The sequence below is a fragment of the Mesoplodon densirostris genome, chromosome 16 (genome assembly GCF_025265405.1).
Source record: "Mesoplodon densirostris isolate mMesDen1 chromosome 16, mMesDen1 primary haplotype, whole genome shotgun sequence".
Taxonomy (NCBI): domain Eukaryota; kingdom Metazoa; phylum Chordata; class Mammalia; order Artiodactyla; family Ziphiidae; genus Mesoplodon; species Mesoplodon densirostris.
The window spans coordinates 64,291,837-64,319,725 of NC_082676.1; the positions used below are offsets into that span (position 1 = coordinate 64,291,837).

At 45.3% G+C, this 27,889-nt stretch overlaps 2 protein-coding genes across 5 annotated transcripts in view; one reads left to right on the forward strand and one right to left on the reverse strand.

The window, feature by feature from the left end:
- CLUAP1 (clusterin associated protein 1) overlaps positions 1-15,788 on the reverse strand; it is a 43,872-nt gene extending 28,084 nt beyond the window's left edge. For all 4 annotated transcript variants that reach the window (XM_060120471.1, XM_060120470.1, XM_060120469.1 and 1 more), the window contains exons 1-7: positions 15,684-15,788; positions 13,221-13,332; positions 12,242-12,326; positions 9,451-9,630; positions 6,760-6,855; positions 4,502-4,585; positions 416-549 (exon numbers count right to left, since the gene is read on the reverse strand). In XM_060120471.1, coding sequence (XP_059976454.1) covers positions 416-549; positions 4,502-4,585; positions 6,760-6,855; positions 9,451-9,630; positions 12,242-12,326; positions 13,221-13,332; positions 15,684-15,705 — 713 coding nt within the window. In that variant the 5' untranslated portion in view covers positions 15,706-15,788. The remainder of the gene's footprint in view (positions 1-415; positions 550-4,501; positions 4,586-6,759; positions 6,856-9,450; positions 9,631-12,241; positions 12,327-13,220; positions 13,333-15,683) is intronic.
- A 10,033-nt stretch (positions 15,789-25,821) lies between these two features.
- C16H16orf90 (chromosome 16 C16orf90 homolog) lies at positions 25,822-27,490 on the forward strand. The gene is given in 5 exon segments (XM_060077726.1): positions 25,822-25,849; positions 26,597-26,888; positions 26,890-26,916; positions 26,918-26,937; positions 27,333-27,490. Coding segments are annotated over 5 exon segments (525 nt in total).
- Positions 27,491-27,889: the final 399 nt, after the last annotated feature.

Here is a 27,889-nt window from a genome sequence, read left to right on the forward strand (position 1 = left end):
GGAAGGATGAATTACCAGTGAGGAATTATAGACTGTAAAATCTACTCAAACCAAGAAATGGGAGTATGTTTCTGCTTCCACCTAATTTATGGCAAGACACAGATCTGAGGAGCCAGGCCTTGTATAACTTTCGCCATCTGGATTTACTTACTTTGCCTTGCGTTCCAAGAAGCTATAAAAGCTAGAAGGGAGGTTCAAGAACTAAGCAGTTTTCCAGACATATTGAAAGCAGTAAAGAGAATGAGTTTAGCAGTGTGCCTGTTAAAAACACACGTACATTCTGCAGCAGAGACATCTTTATGCCGGGCTTTTCCCACTGCTTGAAAGGTTAATACCACTGACAATATATATTCCCTCAGTCTGCTTTAACCTGCAGAGACAGTGTTCTACTCACTCTTCAGGTGTTCGTATCTACCTGACACTCTGCAGAGTCTGGAGTCGCTTCCGATTTCTCTCCAGCTCTAATTTCCTCTTATCAATTTTGGCTTCTAGGTTAGCTTCATCAGAGGCCACATTATTGAGCAGGTCTTTCGTCTTCTGAACCTGCACCTACATTTAACAGGAAATGAAGGAGACAAATGTGCCAATAAGGACCACGACCTGACTCTTGGAAGAGCAGGACTTCTCAACCCCTCAAGCCCAGCAACACCTCACTAAGCAGAATCAAGGGGAAGCAAACAGAGCAAACCCTCCCCCAGGCCATCACTCGTTTAACCAACTATTTCCAGGAGGAACATTACATAGGCCCACAAAGAATCATCTACTTTTTTTTCCATGAGAAAGTGTTTCCAAAGAGGGACCCAAAACCTCCTGCCACCTCACTTGTTTAGATGGTGACACCTCACTCTGAAGGGTTGGTTTGCCTTCATTTACATAGTTCAGGCTACTCCCCAGCTACAAATAACTGACTTATACAATACATGCACGCATAAGCTTTATCTTAGCTTTACTTAGAAGGGAACAAAAAGAAACGCCGCCTGGTCCCAGCTCTAATGCGCTGCTTGCTGGGACTGAGAGAAGGTTCCTCTCCCCCTCCCAGGCAGCTGAACCGCAGACTGAACTAAACAGAGAAACCACTCTGTTAGGAGAAAGTGGATCCCTGGGTGGCTCCGTTGTGACCCAGCCTTGGGGAGAGAGCCTGGGCAGCAGTGTGACACAGGCCCCTGGGCAAGGGGGCAGTGTGAAGGGGAAGAGAGATCACTGGTGAAAACCACAGGCCTCCCCATCCTCCCATAAGAGCAAGTTCATCTGAGCCAGGGCTAGTCTGAGTAAATGCACTGTCTTCACACTCATGTTGTCTGGGAAGCGGGCCAGGTCAAGGCCTGTGGCTCAGAGCTGCAACCTGCTGCCCTAGGAATGACATCTGCAACGCAACCAGCCAAGTGTAGAACTGCTCCCTGCGCCCCCAGGCTGGGACTATCCAACTCTGCTGTTAAGTTCCAGATGGCCAAGGTGGAGTCCTCCCCTCCAGGACTTTACACATGTGTAGCCCCATGAAGGTTTACTGACTGTTTACCTGCAGGCCTCTGAAACACTATGCGGTCCACAAAGAAATCAGCTAAGGAGCCCAGACACGCTCCACGACTCTCAGAGACAGTGCATATTTGGAAGCAGTCACTTTTATCAACACTTTATGGCTTAATTTTTTTTGCCTAAGTACACTAACCATTTCGAAGATGCTTTCATGAAGATTAATCATATCACTAACCACTGATTTGCTGCAAGTACTTTAAAAACCCCAGCAGAGATGTGAGTTCACTCTCAGAGGAAGACAAGGTGGGTCGCCTTTCTGAACAGACAACTCAGGTTGATGGCAACTATTTCTCTGAATCAAAGTCAGATTAAAACCTAGTGAATCTATCTGACCTCAAAAATAAAGATTTTTTTTTTTTGCAGTACGTGGGCCTCTCACTGTTGTGGCCCCTCCCGTTGTGGAGCACAGGCTCCAGATGCACAGGCTCAGCGGCCATGGCTCACGGGCCCAGACGCTCCGCGGCATGTGGGATCCTCCCGGCCCGGGGCACGAACCCGTGTCCCCTGAATCGGCAGGCGGACTCTCAACCACTGCGCCACCAGGGAAGCCCCAAAAATAAAGATTTTTAAAAAGGTTCTGTTCCTCAAAAAAGACAAATGTGATAAACACAAAAAATTTTCTCTAGCTTTCTGAAATAAATGGCCTATATTTCATAATCCCTTTTAAGTATCCATGTTGTTGTTTCGCTTTTGTTTTTAGAATTATCAAATATCATGTATATTTTCCAGCAACGAAAAGATATCTTAAGAGGTGTTCACCAAGAAATGAACTGTGCCCTCATTTGGTTGTTCCATTTTTAATACTGAGTTAGTGCTAAAGGCACATTCATGCCATGCTAACCTGATTCAGCCAGAACACTGACAAGCACAGAAGTATTATCATTAGTTTTTTTTTTTAATTTAGAAACAATCAGGAACTTACAAACAGCTGAAGTATAATACAAAACATTTTTTCCTAACCTAGGTGAGAATGAACTGCTGACCTGAGGCTCCATCACTGCTAAATACTTTAATGTGTGTTTCCTGAGAATAAGGCCTTTCTTCTAAATAACCACAACACAATCATCAAGACAGGAAATGAACTCTTGACGCACCACACCCATCCAACCCTCAGACTCACTGTCCCCATTAAGTCCTTAACAGCAGATGGGAGTGACCCCTGGCATTCAGTCATCAGGTCTCCTTAGCCTCCTTCAGTATGGAATGGCTCCTCAACCTCTCCTGGATGTTCATGACAGGAACATCAACTTTTCACTGTTGAAGAGTAGGGGCCAGGGAATTTACAGAATGCCCCTCAATTTGCCTTTGTCTGATTAGCTTCAGATTACACACCCCTAGCAGGAATAGCACAGATATCACTGAACCCTGCATCCCATCAGGCAGGCATAATTCTGGTTTGCTCCATCACTGGTGATATTCCTTTGGTCACTGGATTAAGAGGGTGTCTGTCAGGCTTCTCCTATGATGTTACTCTTTTCCTCTCTGTAATTAATAAGTATTTTGTAGGGAGCTACTTTGAAACTATGTGAAAAACCTGCTCTTCATCAGTTTTCAATGTATTCATTTATCAGTGAGAACTCAAGATCTCCCATTTCATTCAATGGTCTACAATCCATTACTATAATTCATTCATTTTGATGCTTATCCTGTCCCTGGTGTGGCCAGGGGAAGCTGGCTTCTGTGTCCTTCTGACACTCTTTGAGCACTTCCTTGCTTTCTGGCACAAGAAGATCTTGTACTTTCTTGTCCCAGCTTTGGAAACAGCCATCTCTCCTGAAGAGCCCTGCTTCATTTTAGTGGAGAATGGCATTTAGAAACCAAGATCTGGGTGCTAGGTATGCTCAGAGCTAAGGAGTGTATGAATGTGTATGTGGGTGTGCATGTGTATGTACATAAATATACTACATACATATGCTACACGTACATACACACAACAAAATTTATTCCTATATCTATCTACATATTGAAATGCATGCATTTAACCAACACCTCCTATTTCAGGGTTCAATCTAATTTTCTCCCTTTTCATATCTGTAACTCCATTCTCCAACAGTGAGAACCTTGGCTTCCATTATCTTTAACATATTTACTTATTTGATCAACCTGCCTGTATGTAACCATCTCCCATCTTGGCTACCCTGCATGTCTCACCCTGCTGAGGCTCTGACTGTCTGTGCTGGGCTGTGCAGGGAGTATTACTGTTTTATGATAAGACTACTATAAAAACCGATCTTAGAGTTTTGTACAACTCACAGCAAATTCTTGTTTTATAACTATTCTTAATTTACGTAAGGCCCCCCTATCTGTGTCTACTGAATAAAATGAATCTCTAATAATGGCTGAATACCTACTATGTGCCACGCACTGTCATAATGAATGCTCACAAGGACCCTAGGTGGTGGGCACTGCCATTCCTTCCATTTTATAGATGCGGAAAGTGAGGCACAGAGAAGTTAAGTAACTTGCCTAAAACCACACAGAGGGATTCAAACCCAAGTAGTCTGAGTCCCCCTCACTTTCTGCTTTCCAAATGAATGATTTAGGTGAGATAAGCAAATAACAAATGATCATGGGTAAGTAGTAAAGGATGATGATCATTCTATTTATACAGTGCTGTTTAAAGTTGAGAAAACCTGGAAATCATTTAAATGCCCAGCAGTGAGGAACTGGTTAAATCAAGTATGAAGAGTCCATAAAGTATTTACTAAAATTACTGCAGAATTTAAGAGAATTATTAAATTAATAAAACTGGCAAAATTTTAGCAACAGGAGAAATTGTTCATATTTGTAATGAGGGGAAAAATAACAGTAAGTCACCAACTATTCTAGAATGTGCTCTAAATTTTTCACCTCCCCACTAACCTGTCCCTTCTTTGTTATGAGGCCTGGCTTGTTCTGTCCTGTAGAGCCAGGAACTATTTTCCAGTCCCAGGCACAAAAACATTAAGTAAAAGCGAAGTAATCTTACCAAAATATCTTTTATTGCAATTCTCATCACTTTTTCAGTCTCAATTATTTCCAGAGGTCTGGCAATTGCTTCTGTTCTCTGTTCCTATGGGAAACAATGAAGCGAAATTATTTTTTCAGAAGACGAATTCTCAAGACCAATTCCCCTGTCTAGATATGGCTTATGGACTGGTTCTCAAAAGCTTCATTACTGTGTGGGTCTCTGACGCAAAAGCACTCCTGTCATCACCTCCTCCAAGTGTCTTCTGTAATCCTCCGGCCAGCCTGGCCTCTCTCCAGTGCTCAAGGTTCCCCTCTCCAGCCATAGGCCCCCTGTACCCTAACACCATGGGAACCTGAACTCACCATCTAGAATCTTTTCTCCCAAATTTGCTTCTTTTACTTGCATTCCATTCAGGTGACCCCAAGCCAAGTGCAGCTCAACTTGCTGTCTGAACCCCCTGCCAGCCTGTACAATCTTCTTTGTGATCATGTCCCTCTAAGTTGCCTATCACTGACAACTGTAACTAATGAGAAGAATCAGCTCGGCCCTGCCCCTAGCACTAACCACTAACCATCAAGGGAGGCATCTGTGCCTATCATATCAGTATTGGAAATTTCCGAGACATGGGACTTCATTGCGGATGCAGTTATGGGGTTCCTGGAGCACTTTATCAAATCCTGTCTCGTGCTTCCTTTATTCCACAGTATACATTACCTCCCCAACAGTGGAAAAGTATTGAGGGCAGGGACCGTGACTTACTCAAGGACACAGAGCACAGTGCCCTCCTTGCCTGTGGTTGGTGTTGGTTCTCAATGAATATTTTGTTGAGTGTATGAAAAACATATATTGGATAGGGGATCTTCCTCAGATCATGACTGTACACAGAATTTGAGAAGTCCTACATTCAGGGTCTCTTGGCTTCCATGGCAACAGTTCGGCCTGATTGCTCCATCAATTCATTACAGGACAGTGCTAAAAGAGCCCCCAGGGGAATCCTGGTGAGCCTCACAATGAAGCCAGGGCTCTGCTGGCAAATAGCAAGTGACCAGCTCCTGTCTCTGGGACTGTGAGGAACACGTGTAGACATGTGCACTACTGCACTATAAACAGAAAACATGGAAAGCCGGGAGCTGCCTCACTGCTTATCTAAATTAGCTGTCAGACATTATGTCAGGTTTGTTCTGCCAACTACACTTCACCAGGTGGCAATATATCAAGAGCAGGGATGGTGAGCTAGCACCAAGTCCCCAGCTTCCAGTCTGTTCCTAGGGCAGAAATGAAAAATGCCATTACACTGTAGCAGCAATGCCAGAGCACAGGCAAGGCAGTGAGAGAGCAGTCATGGATGATACACCTGATGGGAATGGAATGAACTAAGTGCATTTAATTCAAAAACATTAGATGTGAGCATGTATGCTTCAAATGCCATAAATCCTCACAGGTAAGAATTAAACAGCACTCCATTTCTTCTCCAACCAGTAGGTCCCAAACTCTGCTGCTCGCTGCAATCACCTGGAGATCTTTAAAAATCTGGCTCTCACCCCCAAACATTTTGATCCACTGGTATGGGGAATGACCTGGATGTCGGGTGATTTAAAAAGCTCTATAGGAGCTCCAAGGGTGTTTTACGAACCCACTCTTCAACAGCTCGTTAAACACAGTGGACAGAGCATCCTCCTTGACTGGCATGGGCTAGAATAAGGACTGCAAATAAGTTTCAACTGTAACATCAACTTCAAATGATTGGTAGTGACTGCCTAGATTAACGACTGGTTCCCAAACTCTGCTGTACGTTAGAACCACCCAGGAGACTTAAAACTCCCAGTGCCCAAGTCACATTTCATACCAATGACATGAGCATGGAAGCCAGACATCAGTAGTTTGTAAAGATCCCCAGGTGATTCCACTGGGCAACAAGATTTGGGAACCAGAGGCTCAGAAGAGCATTTTGTTGGGAAGAATGCCAAGGCTGAGTGTACCGGGGGAAAGCATCATAATCAATAAAGTCGGCCACGGGCACAAGGAGGAAAGTTTCAGCAACAGGCACATATTTGCTATTCCTGAACTAGATGTCAAAGGTATTAGAAACAGACCAGAGCCCACCAGAAGCACGAACAGCAGCAAACACCATATGTATATTACTTTCCCACACAGTAGCTCATTTAATCAGGTACCGTTTAATAAAATCAAAAGAACAGGAAAAAACAGAATTGGAAAAGAAACCTTGGAAATCTGCTTAGCTAAGGAGGTAACTGAGTTATCTGAACACTGCTTACCCTCAACTCCACCTCCTTGCCCAGCAAGTCATACAGAGATGCTCCCTTGGAAGTGATTTCAGAAGCAAGCTGCCTGGCTGCTTTCAAATCTGCAATCTGGAAGCAAAATAACAAAAACAGAAACTTCAGTGACAGGTTTTTATTAGGCATTCAGAAAGGATCAATCTGTTCATATCGGTTCCCACCTCCAGTCAGGATACTTGACTTACTTGACTATAGAACACATTTTCCACAAGACACATATTTACATCCTGGAGAAGAGAGTTCCCAAAATGTCAGTTTAGGAAACACTGATCTAAGTACAAATTAGACCAATTCCAGGCCACCTGAAAAACCCAAATGTCATGTCAAATGTACTCTGCAACAAGGAGGTGTGGGGGCTGTGAACCTTGACACACTTCCTATAATAAGGGACCCTGGCGGTGGTGGGGTGAGCAAAGGAGGGGCAAACAGGGACACATGCCTACCGCAAAACCCTGATGCCCTATGTTTAACCCTCCCTGTCCCCTCATTCTCTGCCTTCAGGCTGCACTTCACTGGGCTGCTGTGAGCTCAAATGAGGCCTTACAAGCTCCCACAAGGCACTGCTGTGAAGATGATGATCATCTGGCCCTGGGCACAGCTTCTTTCTTAGGATCTACACGTCACACCCTCTTCCGTGAATACACTAAATTTCCAAAGAGCCCAAACATTTCCCAGCTCAGCTCCCTCTCCCTCTCCCCAAAACAACGAATTCCCACTCTCTTTCATTTTCAAACCACTGACAACTCCTGCTCTTCATTCACAGCTGGTGACTTCCTTCCCATTTCCTCAGTCCTCAGGACTCCTCTCGCATAGCTGCTTCCTCACCAGCAGCGAGTTCCCAGCTTCCTCTCTGGGAGTCCTCTCATCCGCCCCACTTCTCAGCACTGGAGTTCAGCAGAGTCCAGCCGCACACTGCCCCCCACCCCAGACCTCCCTTCCACGCACACTCCCCACAAGCTCTCAGCTCTGATACCAAGATTAAAGCCGTGAGCTGAGGCTTAACATCTCCACTTGGACACCTCGTAGACATCGCAAACATAACATGTCCCAAACCAAACTCCTCATCTTTCCTGCCAGACCTGCTCCTTCCAAACTCTTCTCCAGTAGATGGCAACTTTGTCCTTGCAGGAACTCACACCCAAAACTTTAGAGCCATGATATCTAATATCGTGCCCACTAGTCACGTGTGGCCATTTTCAATGTTAAACCATACAAAATTTAATAAAACTTAAAACTCAGTTCCTTGGTTATGCTGGCAACACGTGGCTAGCGACTACCGTATCGCGTGGCAGAGACACAGAACACATCCACCAGCACGGAAAGCGCTACCAGACAGAGCTGCTTCAGGACCTTCCTTGTGCTGTCTGCTTTCTTCCCACCTACACCCAATCCATAAGACCTACCTTCAAAATATGCTCTAACCTCTGACCACTTCCTCCCAGTGAGGATCTGGCTCCTGTGTATGGTTTTTCAGGCCTGACCACAGGCAATCCCGGAGGCTTTACCTGGCAGGCCTCCTGGGGAAAGCTGCGCTCGAACACCAGTGCCCTGCAGTCTCTGAAGAGAGTTGCAGTCAAGGAACCAGGCCCTCTGGCCAGTCATGTTCTCATAAAGACCTGCATTCCTAGGTCTCTTTATCTGAGGCCTTGGGTCCAGGTCCTCTTCAGTGCCTCTGCTGAGGCCTCCTTATTGGGGAAGGCGGGGCAAACACCTTCTCCCACACCTCAGGGGGCATTAAAACTGCCAAAGCAGTCTTATGAAACAGGGAGTTGACACTTCCTCTGGCTTTAGCCCCTTGCTTATACCACTGCAGTTAGTGATTAAAGACTCAGCTTTCATGTTTGGCTTGTTGCTTTAATCGAGTCCTCTGACGCCTGGCAGTTCACTCTCTCCCCAAGCTCAGCTGAGCACCTGACGGCCACTCTGCTCAAAGGCGCTGTCACCTCCTGCTTTCTAACAGGTCTCTGGGCTTCCACTTTTTTTCCCCCTTCAGTCCGACTCAATCCAGCAACCAGAGTGATCCTTTTAATATGAAGTTTCAAGTTATGTACTTCTTTGTTCAAAACTCAACAATTTTCCACCTCGGAGTCAAAGTCTTGACAGTAGATTTCCAGGGACCACAGGCCTGAGGCTGCCTCCCATCCCAGCTCTCATCACATGGCCCCCTTGTGTTTCCTCAAACACACACAGCACACCTTTCCACTGAATGGTTTGCTCCTTCCCTCCTTCAGATCTCTGCTGAAACCGTCACCCAATCCCTGAGGCTGTCCTAGCCCTCTATTTAAGACACCTCCCCCGGCACCCCAGCCCCTTCCCTGCTTTACTATCCTCCACACATGCAGCCCATCTGACCTGTCACTCCTTCTGCTTTGCGGTTTACAGTCTGGCTCCCCCAACTGAGCTGCGGGAACAGAGGATTCCTGTCCTTGTTGTTCACGCCTGTATCCCCAGTGCTTGAAGAGTGCCTGGCAGATAGCAGCAGGCTTTCAATAAAAAGTTGCATTTATTGTCCCTTCTGCTTTGATCCAAATGCTGACGAGCACAAAACTGACAAATGGCCCTCAGTCAAGGAGTAAGGAAAGAAGTGATGCTGTATTGATACAGCCCATTTCAGAGTTTGAGAAATAAACATTCCATCCCTCACTACAAGCCTTGCATTGTCCTTACCTTTGAGCTAAGGTCAAACTTGAATTTGCTGATATCTTCCTCTCCTATATTAGAGTCCTCCATACCTTTGGTCTTCATAGCATTATAAAGGACAGAGGTGATCTTCAATAGTTCTTTCACTGCATACCCGTCTGCTTGATAAAGCTTCTTAGTATTGAGTTTTATATGTGCCTTAGTGGCCTATTTTCAGATTAAAAAAAAAAAAGTTTAAGACCCATTCCACGTAAAATCTAAACCAAATTCCATGTAGGTCATTTGAAAATGTCACTGCCAACAATAGGGATATAACCAGATCATTTTAAGAATCAAACTCTCAGGACTTCCCTGGTGGTGCAGTGGTTAAGAATCTGCCTGCCAATGCAGGGGACACAGGTTCGAGCCCTGGTCCGGGAAGATCCCACATGCCACGGAGCAACTAAGCCCGTGCGCCACAACTACTGAGCCTGCGCTCTAGAGCCCGTGAGCCACAGCTACTGAGCCCGTGAGCCACAACTACTGAGCCTGCGAGCCACAACTACTGAAGCCCACGCGCCTAGAGCTGGTGCTCTGCAACAAGAGAAGCCACCGGAGTGAGAAGCCCGTGCACCACAACAAAAGAGTGGCCCCTGCTCGCCGCAACTAGAGAAGGCCCATGCGCAGCTACAAAGACCCAACACAGCCAAAAATAAATAAATAAATAAATAAAAGAAAAAAGCTGTAATGTCTTAAAAAAAAAAAAAGAATCAAACTTTCAAGTTACTCATATATTGCAAGTGGGTATATTGACTGATACAATCTTGATGGAGAGCAATTTGGTAAATGACAACAAAATTAATTACAAATGCATATGTCCTTTGGCCCAGCAATTCCAATCCTAAGAACTTATGCTAGGGATATACATATTCACAAACAAAATGATATGTATAGGTTTTTTGTTACAGCATTGCTTCTAAGAACAAAAGTTACCAACAACCTACATGCCTACCTGTATAAATTACATAAGTTATGGTATAAAGATGCAAGCAATACTACTCAGGTGTAAGAGAGGATAAAGAAATTCTATGTGTATTTGAAAAGTTCTCCAAAATGTACTGTTACATGAAGAAAAGATTCTAAACGGTGGTGTGCAGTATGCCACCATTTGTGTAAGAGGAAGGAAAAGGCATATACAATCTATTTGCTTAATTATGTCTAAAGAAACTCTGAAAGATATTAAGAATAGTGATCACTGGGAATGGAACTCGGCTGATGGCAAACAGAATAGAAAGTCATTTTACTCTATATTGTTTCATGATTTAAAAAAATTTTTGAACCATAAAATATATTACCTATTCAAAAATAAGTAAATAAAATTCTTTTTTAAAATCTGCATGTTATTTTATTTCCATTAGAAAAATATTATCTATATAAAATTTTGGTCCAGTTTCTTCTCCTTTAGCTCTACTAGGTGTGAATACTTAAATACTTTAATTTTACTCAAGTAAAAGCAGGATCATATATCTGACATGAAAAATAAATATTTCACATCATTAAATTAATTGGGTTTAATTAGGTGTGCTCTTTATTATTTCTCAGGAATAGTAACTCATCTTTCTTGTATGTTACATCCCTTTACTTTCATTTATCTGAGTAACTATGTAATGCACGTCTCTTTTCCCACATCCAGTAGTACGAGTTTTATGTAAGCGTAATTTGTAACGTCAATAACTAGATTCATCATTAATCTTCAATTTATGTTCAATTCCCCTTATTATACGGTATTTCCATAATAACTTCAGATATTTCAGTCAACCTTACACTTTGCAACAAAGATTGTAAAAATTAAGAAGTTAATTTAAAAACATTATTAAAATTCCAGACTAAGTAACCCTGGGCCCACTTAAAGTGATGCTGTCACAAGATGTCCTGGAACAGCTACTGCTTCAATTTCAACACGGCCTCCTTTGGGCAAAGCGGCAACCTGGTAAGCAGCTCTCACAGGAAAACTACTCTGGAAATATTGTCTGTAGATGTCATTGACGGTATGTCAGCCAGCAAAACAGTTGTTTTTATCACATTCGTGAACTCACAGCCTACTGCTTTCAGAATTTCACCCATGTTTGTAAGAGCCTGTTTAGACTCTTCTGCCACCCCTCCTGGCACAAGCTGTCCACTTGCAGGGTCCATGCCTAGCTATCCTGAAACGTAAATGGTCCTGCCAACTAACACAGCCTGACTGTAGGGACCAATGGCCGCTGGGCCATGGGACTCTAAATTTCTTAACAACTAATGAATTAAAAACAAAAAACCCAGAAAACTTTGTTGGTAAAATGGTTCCACAGAAATCTGGTAATGGAGTGTGTTTAGAAATCTGGGACTTGCCTGGTGGCCCAGTGGTTAAGAATCCGCCTGCCAATGCAGGGGACATGGGTTTGATCCCTGGTCCGGGAAGATCCCACATGCCATGGAGCAACTAAGCCCATGCACCACAACTACTGAGCCTGTGCCCTAGAGCCCGCAAGCCACAACTACTGAGCCCGCATGCCACAACTACTGAAGCCCGCGTGCCTAGAACCTGTGCTCCGCAACAAGAGAAGCTACAGCAATGAGAAGCCTGCGCACTGCAACAAACAGTAGCCCCCACTCGCCACAACTAGAGAAAGCCTGTGCAGCAACAAAGACCCAATGCAGCCAAAAATAAAAATTAATTAATTTTTTAAAAAAGAGAAGGAAAAAATACTTTAAAAAAGAAATCTGAAAGCAGCTCTAACTAGGTTTCATCTCCTTCTAATGTATTTAATTTTACAACTCCATCAAAAAACTGTGAACCAACCATGAACTGGGCAATTGCCTTAATGAAGAAAACTCGGTCTTGTTCAGTCTCAACATCAGAAGGGATGTCAGTCTGAGGTTCATACCTATTGCAGAGAGAGAGAGACAGAGAAGACACAAGGTAATTAAGTATAAAGTTCACAAAAGAGAACGTAAAGCAACTGAGAGGACAGTGGATCTGTAACAGGAAGCTCTCTGAGTCCCCAGCTAAGGCAGTAAGAGCTAAGAAAGGCTTCAGAAGCAACACAAAATACCAAACATTCAAGAGAACAAATCTTCACCTAAAAATAGGTTTTACAAATTTCAAAAATCAAATTCGGGGCTCAGCTTACAAAATTAAATCTATTTCAGACTGCAAAGTTTCATTAAAATAATCAGAACTATTACTCTGGCTGCCTGCCCTTGACCCAGTGGAGTTCCTTTCTTCGAGTAACTGATGACACACCGGGGTCAGCAGACGGCAGCCCTTGGCCTCTTCCTGTACAGCCCGCAAACTAAAAAGGGTTTTTACATTTTTCAAAGGTTATAAAAAACACAAGGAAGAATACATGACAGAGATCTTATGTAGCTTGCAATGCCTAAAATATTGACTATCTCCTTAGCAAAAAAGTTTGCCAACCTGAATCATATTAGATTTTTCATACAAAATGAAATCTAAATTGTTTCCAAGCCAGGTACTCAGCAGAATGTGTGAGGAGGTCCTGTCACTCCCTGATGAAGGTGAGGGGATGAAGAGGAATGCAGACCAGCACCCCTGTGTCGGCTTTCTACTGAGAAACATTCTCCTTTTAACCGCTGCCTGGTACACTCCCTTCTCCCACAGCGTTCTTTAAACTCAACTGATTTTTAACAGGTTACAACCAAGTCTGTCAAATTTTATTGAACTTTTCCTTTTGCTTCACAAAAGCATCCTGTTTCTAGGTAGCTAATGAATAACATCTCATATTCTTTCTTAGACCTCAGTAAAGTGCAGTTCTAACCTTTTCACAAGCCAGAGAAGCACTTCAGATACAAGTCCAAAATTTGGTGTGCGGAAATTTTCCATAGAAATATGTCGAGGGTATCCCAAGGCTCTCATCATCTCTGTAAAGTCTGTTCAAGGTAAAACACAATGTAGTCAGTTCCTCGTCAAACAGCAACGACTTATGAATGCAGACACTTTCTTTGCTTTCTCTTCTTACTCCCAACCTACTGACACTTTTATGGACTATTTATCAACTCTCTCAGAGGGAAAGAAAAAAAGAGATAAAAGTTAAAATACCTAATCTGCTTATTTAAATTCAATGGGAGAAGAGGAAACTGTACATTGAAATGGGGTTTAGGGATTGGCTGTGAATTTAATTTCTCTCTTGGATACCTCATTTATCTCTTGGATATCTTTCTCTTTACCACTCAAAATGAGGACTACCTGGTCACGGTTTAAATGTTAACTGTGGGGTCTTTTTTTTTGTGGGGGGTGATGGTGGTAGGGTGAAGTTTTGTGTGTTATTTCTGTATTTTTTGTGTTATTTCTGAGTTGACTTTTTTTTCCCCACTGAGCATATAGGACCTTAATAACACAAAATTTAAACATTAGTTGCATTGTATTTAGAGAAATCTTCAAGAAAATGATTGAACTATTGAGCAATATTTAATGTATTATGAAACAGACTAAGAAACAGTAATACTAATACGTGTTGATACCAGATGCTGCAGTCACTAAGCTTTAAGCAAGACTTGGAAATAAAACATCTTTTTAGTTCCCACGATGTGCTAAGACCTGTATTCAGTGTGCTTCTGGCTAAGTAATGTCTGTCTTCACTCTTCTTGAAGGTGGATATTCAAGATGTCCCAATGACATTCACAAATAAGCTACTTGGGCCTTGGAGATTAGTCTGGATTTCACAAGACAACAGAAGAGAAGGCATACGCAGAGGAAAGAGAAGCAGAGGGCCTCTGTTGCTGTTTTGGGGGATATTTAAATACAGCAATGGAAAATAAAGCAGCAGCCTTCCCATCACACAGTAAGCCCTAAACACTTCTTGCCACTAAGTAGCAGTGCAGTTCTGTTAATTCTACAGTATTATTGTCAAAATGGAGACAATCTGAATAAGAATCTTACCATGAATTGCAAAATGCACAGCATTCATTTAAGGTCAAAATGCTCAGAAATCCCCTTCTTGTACACTTTTCCCAACACAACTCCATTCAACGTCCCCTAGCAGAAGGCTGGCCTCCCTCAACTATGAGGAAGGAGAAACTTGTCTCTACAACATAAGGTCACCAAGAACCTCCAAATCCCAGAGGGCACAGATTCACACAATAGTGCTAATAGGCATCAATAACATGTGATGCCTCTTCCTATATATTTCCATTATAGAAAAAAGAGCAATTCACAACTGAAAGGAGTAATCTTTAATGGGGAAATTTCAGGCACCAGCAATTGTTAGAAAATTGGCCTTAAAGAGGCCCCTCAGATCACACCAAATTGGCAATCACCTGCTACACCTATGCAGGTGGAATCAGTTGGCTGAACTGCTTCAGATTCAGAAAATGAAAGCGTATAAAAGGCAAGAGATTCATTCACACAGTCCTACCTTTTGATCCTTGCTTCCACCCAGTTCTAGCTGTGTAACCTAAAGCAAACTACTTTACCTCTCTGCCTCAAAGTATTTCATCCAGAAACTTATACGAACCACCTTACTGTTACAGTGAGGACTAAAATAAGATATTGAATGTAAAATGTCTGGTGTGTAACAGGTGTCCCCCAAAGTAGTAGTAACTAATTCTCTTTTCCCCATTCTTCCACTTCCCCACCCTCCTAGCAAAGCCTTGGGTTCCCTTCTCCCCACCAGCCCCTTTAGAAAAGATGCAAGCTTTGGAGGTTAGACAACCTGATTTCACACTTCAGCTCCAGCTCTTACCACCTGGGTCCCCTGACCTGACCTCTCTCTGCCCAGTTCCTCATCTCTAAACACAGGAGCACAGTTGTTCAGAGGAGTGAATGAAACGATGAACACACATAAGACAGTAACTAACTACCTGGCAGATCATAAAAACTCGAAAAAACAGAAGCCTCAATTATTATTCACCAGCCCCCTCCTCGGTTGCTGTTCGTTTCCCGGAGCTCTAAGCTAACCCAACTCAAAAACGGTCTCTGCGTTTTCCAATACAGTAGCGAACAGACCCATAAGTCAATTAAAATTAGATAAAATTAAAACTTCGGTTCCTCAGCCGCACTAGCCGCATACACATACACAACCTCCCATCATCGCAGAAAGGGCTATGAGACAGGGCTGGGGCGCTCAGCCTGGGGGGCGGCGGGCCAGGGGCGCCCCCGAGCCGCAGAGGCTCGGGAGGGGGCTCCAGCGCGGGAGCCTCAGCAGGGTTTAGACAGGGGACCCGGCGGGCCGGAGCCCCAAGTCTCGGGAGGACCGCAGGTCACAGGGGTCAGGGTTGCTTACTGCGGAGGTCGCGGAAAGACATGGCGCCCTGGTCCTCAGGACCCGGGAGTCTCCTCCGTTCGCCCCTCAGCGCTCACGGGTTTCTATGGCAATGCACGGAGCCGTCTACGGCGCGCAGCCGGGGCCAAACAGGACTGGAGGCGAAATGACCGTTCTGTGTGCGCATGCTCCATGCGCACCAGAGAAAGAGCAGCCGGCAGGGGGCGTCCCGCGACGCTGAGGGAGGGGGCGTGGGGCCCCGCCCCGCCTGGCGACCGGGCCCACTTTACACGGTTTGCAGACATTTGGCACTGGCTGACACGTTCTAAGGACCTACTAAGTGCCGGACGCTGTGCGAGGCACCCTACGTACTACTTCTCATTTCCTCCTAAACTCCTCTAGAAAGAATGTACATAATATCACGAAGCCGGGTCTCCAGCCTGGGTCCTGTGCCCAGCACACTTCTCTCTGGCATGTGTAAAATGGCTGGCCGCGCCCGCGTCCGAAACCCGCAAGAAGCGCCTGCAGCGTGAAGCAGTTGAGGCCACAGACTGCGAGTCGCAGGCAGGGGCTGACGGCGGGACGGCGAGAGCAGGCCCGACAGCCATCTGCGCGTGCGCAGCCGTCTAGCTCTTCACAACAGGCCGGAAACTGGCCCGGGTCTTCGCGCGCCGGCGGTTGTCCTGGCAACCGTGAACTCTGGCCGCTGGAGCTGTAGTTGTTCCCGGTGGAACAACGGGGGCGGCTCCGGGGTGAGGACCGCGCCCAACATGTGGCCAGATAAGCTGTGATCTAACTTGGGAGTCCTCTCTACTGGGCTGCCACGGTTGGGCATAGGCGACAGCAAGGGCTGGGGAGGTGAAGTGAGCTGAACCCAGAAGGGTAGGCGAAGACGAGAGACTACCAACCCGTGGGACGCCCTCCGCCCCTGCATTGGTTTTGCCGAAGTAACAGACACATAAAGGCACGGGACCTCAAAGAGAGTCCTGAAATAGATCCACATATACATAGTCATTAGAACAAAGATGGTAAAGCCCTTTAGTGGAGAAAGAATAATCTTTCAGCAAATGGTTTTGGAACAGTTGGAAATGCAAGTAAATGAACCTCCACCCTTGCCTAAGAGTAAAACCTAAAAAACGATTGGGTTTGGGCTTCCCTAGTGGCGCAGTGGTTGCGAGTCCGTCTGCAGATGCAGGGGACGCGGGTTCGTGCCCCGGTTCGGGAAGATCCCATGTGCCGCGCAGCGGCTGGGCCCGTGAGCCATGGCCGCTGAGCCTGCGCGTCCGGAGCCTGTGCTCCGCAGCGGGAGAGGTCACAACGGTGAGAGGCCCGCGTACCGCAGGAAAAAAAAAAAAAACTATTGGGTTGGCCAAAAAGTTCGTTAATATCGCACATAAAAACCGGAATGAACTTTTTTTCCAACCGAATATAACTTTTCCAGAAGAAAACTTATGGGGAAAACTTTGTGACTGGGTTAAACAAGAGTTCTTAGATATACCAAAAGTGTCATCCTCTAAAAAAATGTTTTTTGATAAATTGCACCTCATCAAAATTTAAAACTGCTCTTCAAGACAGTAAGAACATGAAAAGATAATCCAGAGTCTAGAAAAATAAATTCACAAAACACAACTGATAAAAAGCCTTCTATCCAAAATACATAACAAACTCTCAAAACTCAGTAAAGAAAACCATGCAATTAGAAAGTAGAGAAAGGAACTTCCCTGGTGGTCCAGTGGTTAAGACTCCAAGCTTCCACTGAAGGTGGTATGGGTTCCATCCCTGGTCCAGGAACTAAGATCCTGCATGCCACATGGCCCAGTCAAAAATTGTTTTAAAAAAATTAAAGACAAGAAAGAAGACAAAAAACTTAAAACAGATATTTCACAAGGGAAGATATGGCAAATGTCAACAAAAAAATTAATCAATAGTCAATCTAAGAAATGCATAGTTTATTTGGGCCAGCCTGAGGATTATAATCAGGGAGACAGTCTTTCAGAAAGCTCTGAGGATGTTCCAAAGAGGAAAGGGGGAGGCTAGTAAGTAGTGATTTTGACTAAGGGGTAGGTGCAGTCAAGCATACATCTTGGTAGAAGGTTACTGCTATTCACGAGGAGCAGATATCTTACTTAATGGTTGTAGTGCTTTTCTAAGTATGGGAAGATGCAAGAAACTGAGTTCATAAAATTTTCTCCTGAAAATATCTGAGAGCTAGTTTTGCCAGTTTTCCCAGAGCACAAAGTGCCTCATCCTGATATTGGCCCTGAATTTCTTTCAGGGTGTGTTGTAAATCAGTGACTGTAGTGACTAATGACTCAATTCTTGTAGAATTGGATGGTGAGCAACATTCTTTGTTTTACAATCTCCTCCTTTTCCGTCTTAATTTCTACCAAGGTTTGGGAAGCATTTCATGACCAGTTTGTCCCACGGCTCTAGGAATGCTTATACCCAGGTCAAGCAAGGATTTCATTGATAGGCCACGCAATGTGCTATCACTGGACTGTTAACCGTAGCCAAAAGCCTCTGGACCACCTTGCCTGTCTTTCTAGTCTCTTATGGTCCAGAAAATGGTTCTCTCTTACTGCTTCTTCCCATATCTAGAGTTACACTATTAATATCATCAATCTTGGAACTTCCCTAGTGGTCCGGTGGTTGGGACTCTGCGCTTTCACTGCCAAGGGCCTGGATTCAGTCCCTGGTCAGAGAACTAAGATCCTGCAAGCCACGCGGTGTGGCCCAAAAACGAAAAAAATCTTCAATGTTATAGAACTATATATTTGATCAATTGTTTCAAGTAGCCTAGTCTTTTTTTTTTTTTTAATAAATTTATTTATTTATTATTTATTTATTTTTGGCTGTGTTGGGTCTTCGTTGCTGCGTGTGGGCTTTCTTTTCTTTTCTTTTTTTTTTTTTTGCGGTACGTGGGCCTCTCTCTGTGGTGGCCTCTCACATTGTGGAGCACAGGCTCTGGACATGCAGGCTCAGCGGCCGTGGCTCACGGGCCCAGCCGCTCCGCGGCATGTGGGATCTTCCCAGACCGGGGCACGAACCCGTGTCCCCTGCATCGGCAGGCAGACTCTCAACCACTGCGCCACCAGGGAAGCCCATAGCCTAGTCATTTTTATCAGAGGCTCAGTCACACATTCAGTAATACAAGAAACTATAATCTTGCAAAATAGACAGAATACAAGTAACATTAATAAGGTCCTAAGTAGGTATTTAAGCTAAGAACTTCCATTAGGTGTGGCCCAGTATCTCCCCAGATCATCTGACCCAGTGTGTTCTGCACCAATCGCTATCTTTAAGGGAAATGTTATATTGGCATTGCACACAAAGTTCACCAAAGATATCTGCATCATGACCCCTTACAAGATTGAGAAAGGAATGTTATCTTCTAAGGAGTTATATAACTGGCATCAGAAGAAGAAAAATTGAGCTTTATGGTTGAGCATATATTTCTGCTGTTGGGGAGGTCTGGTTAATGCATAATGCAGATACACACTGCACACTACAGGGGAGAGAGGAGGCCCAAATGGGCAGAAAGAAATTTATGTTTAAATCTTCTTGTCTTGCCTTAAAATATGAATTTTATTTCATTACATATAGTAAGCAAAGGAAAAGATGCTCAAGATTATTAGTCATTAGAGAAATGCATATTAAACCACAAGATATCACTACACAATTATTAGAATAGCTAAAACAACAAAAACCCACCAAAACCCTGACAGTGCCAAGGACTTGAAAGGATGTGGAGCAACTTGGGCTTTCATACACTATTGGTGAAAATATGAAACGGTACATCCACTTTGGAAAAACAGTTGGTAGTTTCTTAATAAAGTTAAACATACACAACGTACAGCTCAGCAGTTTCTCTCCCAGGTATTTGCCCAAGAGAAATAAAAACTTATGTTCACACAAAACTTATACATAAATGTTGAGAGCAGCTTTAAAATTGCCCCAAACTGGAAACCACTCAAGTGCCCCTCAAGTTAGGAATGGATAAACACATTGTGGTACATTCACACAATGGATTACCACTCAGCAATTTTAAAAAAGCAAAGAGCTAAAATACACACGGACAATGATGAATCTCCAATGTCTTATGCTAACTGGAAGAAGCCAGACTCAAAAGGCTTCGTACAAGGACTTGAGGACACAGTGGGAGAAGGGGAAGCTAGGGCAAAGTGAGAGAGTAGCACTGACATATATACACTCCCAGATGTAAAACGGATGGCTAGTGGGAAGCTGCTGCATGCCACAGCGAGATGAGCTCGATGCTTTGTGATGACCTAGAGGAGGGGGATAGGGAGGGTGGGAGGGAGGCTCAAGAGGGAGGGGATATGGGAATATATGTATACATTCACTTTGTTGTACAGCAGAAACCAACACAACATTGTAAAGCAATTATACTCCCATAAAGATATTTAAAAAGGGCTTGCCTGGTGGTGCACTGGTTAAGAATCCGCCTGCCAATGCAGAGGACATGGATTCTAGCCCTGTTCCGGGAAGATCCCACATGCCGCGGAGCACTTAAGCCCGTGCGCCACAGCTACTGAGTCTGAGCTCTAGAGCCCATGCTCCGCAAGAAGAGAAGCCACCGCAATGAGAAGCCCGCGCACCGCAACGAAGAGTAGCCCCCAACGAAGAGTAGCCCCAGCTCGCCGCAACTAGAGAAAGCCCGCACGCAGCAACGAAGACCCAACGCAGCCAAAAATAATAAAATAAATTTATTTTTAAAAAAGGCTTCGTACTGTACGATTCCATTTATGTGACAATCTGAATGAGATGGAAATATAGAGACATAAATCAGTGATTGCCAGGAAGAGTTGGGTGCAAAATAATTTTGGGGGTGATGAAACGGTTCTGTATCTTGATTGTGGTGGTAATTACATGACAGTAGCTGTTTGTCAAAACTCATAGATCTGTGCACTAAAAAGGGTGAATTTTACCACATCTAAAATTGTACCTCCTGGGAATTCCCTGGGGGTCCAGTGGTTAGGACTGGGCGCTTTCACTGCCCTGTCGAACCTGGGGCCCGGGTTCGATCCCTAGTCGGGGAACTAAGATCTCACAAGACGCGTGGCATGGCAAATATAATAGAATAAAATAAAATAGTATATCACTAAGCATGACTAAAAACACAAAAGCTTAAAAAAAACTATCCAATGGCTTCCAATCGCTGTTCAAAGAAAACTCAGCCCTCTGAGCTGCGCCTGCTCTGTGCCTCCTCTCCTCCCTTCCCTCCATCTCCCCTCCCTGGCTTCCTGTTGAACACGCCCACCTTCTTCCTGCTTTCTGGTCTTTGCACAAGTAGTTCTGTCTGTCTGGAGTGCTCTTCCCAAGTTCTTCAGATCTTTGAGAAGAGGCCTCTCGGACCATCTACACCAAAGCAGACCCTTCCCAGCCCCTCCCTGTCACATCACCTTCTTTTATTTTCTTCGTAGTATGACCTGGAAACATCTCCCTTGCTTCTCTTCTGTGTCTCTGATCTGGACATGTATGTGCCGTGGATACCTTCTCTGTCCTACTCAACTCTCTCCCCAAGTCTACAATAGTATCTGGCACTACACAGGCTCTCAGAACATACATGCTGAGACTGAATGAGTGAGTCGGAGTACAATGCCTCACCCCAGTGAAGGGAAAGGTCTTTGAGAAAAGGCCACGTCCCCTGCCCTCCTCCCATGCTCTGTGCTGGCTGTGATGCCCAGTTCAGAGCTGACACAACAGGCTGCCTGAAGTCCACCAGATCTGGTGTAAGTTAGTGCAAACTGGTGTGCACAGGGCACCCAGTGCCGTCTCTAAAGCAGTCAGCTTTGTGACCCTGGGAAGTTACTCAACCTCTGGGGGACTTAGATTCTTCAATGTCACAGTGGAGGTTGTGATGCCTGACACACACAGTGGAGGCTGTGATGGGCAGACAGCACTTGACATCCACTGTAGCTGGCAGGACATGGAGGGAGCACCGAGCCTCCTCCCTCGGTTTTTACATTTTTTAACAGCTTTTTAACATAAGATAAAATGCACATATTTAAAGTGTGCAATAAGCTTTGACAAGTGTATACACACAAGAAACCATCCCCACAATCAAGATAGAGGAGACATCTGCCACCTGTTTTCCTGTGTCCCACCCCTTTGTAATGTCTACCTCCTGCCACTCCCTCTACCCCAGGCAACCATTCCTCTGCTTTCTGTACACAGGTGTATTTCTCGGGTTTTATATAAATGGGATCACACAACATATTCTTTTTGTCTGGCATCTTTTCCTTGGCATAATTATTTTGAGACTCATCCATGTTGTAGCCTGTATCAGTAATTCATCCCTTTTTACTGCTGAGTTGTATATCCATTGTATAGATATACCACAGTTTATTTACACATCACCTGTTCCTGGGCATTTCCAGTTTGGGGCTAGTACAAATAAAGCTGGTATGAACATTCATGTAGAAATCCTTATAAAGACACATATGCTTTCTTTTCTCTTGAATAAATACCTATGAATGACATAGAGTCATAAGGCAAGTGAATGTTTAACTTTTTTCAATAATTTTTTTAAAAAATAAATTTATTTTATATATTTTTGGCTGTGTTGGGTCTTCGTTGTGGCATGCAGGTTTTCTCTAGTTGCGGCGAGTAGGGGCTACTCTTCGTTGTGGTGCGCAGGCTTCTCATTGCGGTGGCTTCCCTTATTGCGGAGCACAGGCCGTAGGCACGTGGGCTTCAGTAGTTGTGGCTTGCGGGCTCTAGGGCGCAGGCTCAGAAGTTGTGGCACACAGGCTTAGTTGCTCCGCAGCATGTGGGGTCTTCCCGGACCAGGGCTCGAAGCTGTGTCCCCTGCATTGGCAGGCAGATTCTTAACCACTGTGCCACCAGGGAAGCCCTTCAATGGACTTTTGATTTTAGAACATCTTTAGATTTTCAAAGGAATTTCAAAGATAGTACAGAGTTTCTGTATATTCCATCTCTCCCTCACCCCCACCATTGTTAACATCTTACATTAGTATGGTGCATTTGTCTGATGAACCAATACTGATACATTATTATTAACTAAAGTCCAGATTTCCTCATTTCTAACCTACTGTCCCTTTCCTGTTCTATGATTTGATTCAGGACACAGCATTACATTTAGTAGTCATGTCTTCTTAGGTTTCTCTAGACTGACAGTTTCTCAAACTTTCCTTGTTTTTGATGACCTTGATAGTTTTAAGTGGTGCTGGTCATTTACTTATTTTTATTGTGATAAAATATACATAACAAAATTTGCCCTTATAAGTGTACAATTCAGTAGCATTAAATACATTTGAAATGTTCAACCACCATCTCTATTTAGTTCCAAAATATTTTAATCACCCCAAAAAGAAATGTCACACCAACTAAGCAGTCTCTCCCCATTTCTCCTTCCCCACAACCCCTGGTAATCACTAACCTGTTTTTTGTCACTTTGGATTTATTCATTCTGCATATTTCGTATAAACAGAATCACAAAATATGTGGCATTTTGCATCTGGCTTCTACCACTGAGCATTATGTTTCTGAGGTTCATCCATGTTGCCCTGTGTATCAGTACTTCATTCTTTTTACAGCTGAATAATATTTCCCTGTATGGACAGACTACAATTTGTTTATCCATCCATTAGCTGATGGCCTTCTGGGTTGTTTCTACTCTTTGGTTACTATAAATAATGCTGCTATGAATATTTGTGTACAAGTATTTATTTAAGTACCTGTTTTCAACTTTTTTTTTTTTTGCAGTACGCGGGCCTCTCACTGTTGTGGCCTCTCCCGTTTCAGAGCACAGGCTCCGGACACGCAGGCTCAGCGGCCATGGCTCATGGGCCTAGCCGCTCCACGGCATCTTCCCAGACCGGGGCACGAACCCGCATCCCCTGCATTGGCAGGCGGACTCTCAACCACTGCGCCACCAGGGAAGCCCTGTTTTCAACTCTTTTGGGTATATACCTAGGAGTGAAATTGCTAGGTCATATGGTAATTCTATGTTTAACTTGTTGAGGAACTGCCAAGCTGTTCTCCATAGTGGCTGCACCATTTTTTTTTTTTTTTTTTTTGCTGTACGCGGGCCTCTCACTGCTGTGGCCTCTCCCGCTGCGGAGCACAGGCTCCGGACACACAGGCTCCGCGGCCATGGCTCGCGGGCCCAGCCGCTCCGCGGCATGTGGGATCTTCCGGGATCGGGGCACGAACCCGTGTCCCCTGCATCGGCAGGCGGACTCTCAACCACTGCGCCACCAGGGAAGCCCGGCTGCACCATTTTTAATTCCCACCAGCAGTGTAGGCAGGTTTCAATTTTTCTACATCCTCATTAACACTTATCTTCTGGGGGGTTGTTTGTTTGTTTGGTTTTTAAAATTATAGCCAGCCTCATGTGTGAGAAGTAGTGTCTCACCGTGGTTTATTTTTTATAATTTTAAAAAATATTTATTTATTTTTGGCTGCATTGGGTCTTTGTTGCTACATGCGGGCTTTCTCTAGATGTGGCGAGTGGGAGCTGCTCTTCGTTGTAGTGCACGGGCCCCTCGTTATGGTGGCTTATCTTTGTTGCACAGCACAGGCTCTAGGCAGGTGGGCCTCAGTAGTTGTGGCACTTGGGCTCAGCAGTTGTGGTTCACGGGCTCTAGAGTGCAGGCTCAGTAGTTGTGGCGCACGGGCCTAGTTGCTCCGTGGCATGTGGGATTCTCCTGGACGAGGGCTCGAACTTGTGTCCCCTGCCTTGGCAGGCAGATTCTTAACCACTGCGCCATCAGGGAAGTGCCTCACTGTGGTTTAAATGTGCATTTCTCTAATGACTAAATACGTTGAACGTGTTTTCATTTGCTTGTTGACTCTTTGTATATCTTCTCTGGGGAAATACCTATTCAAGTTCTTCACCTATTTTTAAATTGGGTTGTTTGTCTTTTTGTTGTTGACTTGTAAGAGCTCTTTATGTGTTCTAGATACTACACTCTAATCAGGTATATGATTTGCAAATGTTTTCTCTCATTCTGTAGGCTGTCTTTTCACTTCTTGACACTGTCTTTTGCAACACAAAAAGTTTTCAACTTTTATGAAGTCCAATTTACCTATTTTTTCTTTTGTTGCTTGTGCTCTTGTTGTCATATCTAAGAATCCATTACCAAATCCATGGTGATGAAGATTTCTTCAAAGAGTTTTCTTTGAGTTAATTTTTGTATATGGTGTGAGGTAGAGGTCCAGCTTCATTCTTCATTCGTATCTTTTGAACATCTAGTTGTCCCAGCACCATTTGTTGAAGAGACTATTATTTTCCCTATGGAAGTCTTGGCAATCTGTTGAAAATAAATTGTCCAGAGATGTATGAAATTATTCTGGGCTCTCTATTCTATTCCATTAGTCTGGATGTCTAGCCTTATACCAGTTCCACAGTTACGGTTACTGTAGTATTGTATGCAATAAGTTTTGAAATCGGAAATCTTGAGTCTTCAAACTTTTTAAGATTGTTTTTGGCTTTTGGGCTCCTTTGTAATTCCACATGAATTTTAGGATCAGTTTTCCTGTTTCTGCCTACAAGGCCATTGAGATTTTGATAAGAATTGTATTGAATCTACAGATCACTTTGGGAAGGATTGTTGTCTTAACAATATTAAGTCTTCAAACCATGAACAGGATCTTTTTCCATTTCTTTTTCTTTTTTTTTTCCCAGCAATGTTTTCTAGTTTTCAGTGTTGGCTTGTACCTCCATGGTTAATTTTATTCCTGTTTTATTCTTTTTGTTCTTTGCTACTGTATAGAAATACAGTTAATTTTGCGGGTTGATCTTGTATCCTGAGACTTTGCTGAATCTTATTAGCTCCGATAGTTTTATTAGCTCAGTTTTTTTTAGTGTGAATTAATTTTTTTCTCTGTATAAGATCATGTCATCTGTGAATAGAGAGAATTGAAGGTTTAACTTTTTAAGAAACTGTTCCCCAAATTGGTGGTACCATTTTACATTCCCCCAGCAATATATGAGAGTTCCGGTTCCTCCAAATCCTTCCTTACACTTGGTGTGATCCCACAGTACCCTATCATATACTTATGGGAAAATGGACAGAAAAATTAAGGGACCTATCCAATACCACCTTCTCAATATGCTCAAAGCACTGACCCAGATCTCACCAAGTCTGCATCCCTAAACCTTCATTTTCCATCCATGGATGAGGAAACTGATACCCCAAGCGGTCACCCCTGGGAGTGACTCCTCAGCCTGCAAGAGCTGAATCTGTTTGGCATGCCTGTCCCAAGCCAGAGGGACCAGGGACCTCCCCTAAGGTTCTGCCCCCTTCCCTTGTCCTCCTCCCACCCTGCCCCTGCCCTTGAGCATCATCCTCTCCCAAACTCAGGGATCTGGGAAACCTGGGAGTCTTCCCTGAGACATCACAGAGCTGGATGCCAAGGGAGACCTGCAGATCCATCCCCTAGGCAGGGGAGAGCACAGCCCTGCTGCGTAGGAGGCCCAGCTGCTCCTCCCCCACCTGGCTGGCCCTCCAGGAAGCCTTGGTCTGTGCGTTCTCTCAGCTGCGCATAAGAGAAGGTGCCAGGCTGCGGGGAGGAGTGGCAGGAGGAGAGATGCCCTCCTGTGCTGACCTGGGCCCAAAGCCACCAGTCCAGGCCATGTGACCCTGGGCACCAGAATGCTCTCTCTAGGGTAGGGGGCAAAAAGTGGTGGCAGAAAGAGCCTGCAGTCCTGAAAGAGATCTTGGTGCCAAGACTCAGGCTTCTCAGCCCTCCCTGTTGGTGGGGAGGGAGAAGGAGTGTTTTGTTGGGTGAGGGAGGTGGGAGACGGGGGGCGGAGCCCATTTGACAGACAGGTAAGCTGAGGCTCCGCAGGCCAGGGGTGGAGCCCATCACATAAGCATGTGACTACACTGTCCCCTCACGGCCTCTGTGGCCCAACAGCCACCAATCTCCTGCTCTCCCCTCCACAGATGCAGTGAGCTGGGCCGGAGGACACACCAGTCACCCTGACATGCCACCCAATATCTACGAGGCGGGGCTGGGGGTCCAGCAGCAGCAGTGTCCCAGTGCCCAGGGAAGCAAGCCCAAGAACTTCTGGTTGCACCACCTCCAGGGCCTGGCTCTCTACCTGCCAGGCCACATGCAGCCTGCCAGCCAGCGTGAGAGCCATTGGCTAGGCCAGCTCATGGCCGAGGGCTGCCTCCCACAACCCGAGGGCACAGTCTGGCCCCTGGACTTACCACAGGGGGCTCTGGGCCCAGGTAAGTCACTACTCAGCCCTTCTGGAAGCTCGACAGCCTGGGAAATACAGGTGAGCACCTGTCCAGGTGATGCAGGGCTGGGGACAGGAGGGGAAGACCCCGGGCAGGGTTGGGCTGGGCACTCAGATGGACCCAGGTGGCCCCTCTCCACTCCCAATCCACCTGGGTACCTGTCCCAGCTCTACATTTGATGAGGGACCTTGGACTGCTCTCCCCCGCTGGCCAGGCCTCAGTTTCCCCATTTGTAAAATGAGGGGTTCACATTAGAGAAGGGTCCTTTCAGTTTGAAACGTGTTTCCCTCTTCCTCTTCCCCTCCCAGGTTTTAAGGAGAACTGCCCCCTCCCCTCCGGTTTTGAAGGATGCCAGGTTCACGAGGGTCATAGGATGGGCTGGCAGCCTCCCCCAGGTCCCTCCAAGTGACTCCTCTCCCCCCGCTTTCCTCAGCTTCCAGTTCCAGCATGGACCCAGCCAAGGGTGCCCCCTCCCAGCCCGGTCCCCCTGAAGGCTTGGGGCTCAGGCCTAAGAGATCCTGGGGGGCCTCAGAGGAATCCACATGTCCCTTGAGCAAGAGAACTCGCTCTGGGGCTCTGGAGAGGCCATAGGGATCCAAGTGCCAGGGCTGATTCTCCCAGCTCAGGACAGGAGGGGAAAGGATGACCCAGGAGGAGGAGGAGGACACAGGTCCAGGGGGAAGGGCTCAGCCCCCACCAGTAGCATCCCCACACCGAGATGCCTGGGCAGCTGCCTAGCACCAGAGCCTAGGCCAGTCTCTGGAAAACTCGAGGGTGGAAGGAGGAGGAGGTCCTGCGGGAGGGACAGAAAGAAGCCTGGGCGTACCCTTGCAGCCTGCTCCAATTCAAGTTGGCCACTTGTACCTGGGAGGCTGGGCGGAGTGGAGAGTTGGGCTCCTGAGAGATCGGGGAGCCTACAGGTCTAATCTCAATAAAAGCCAAGGCCTGCACCTTCTGTCCCTGGGTCTGTCTGTCATCAGGCCAATTCAG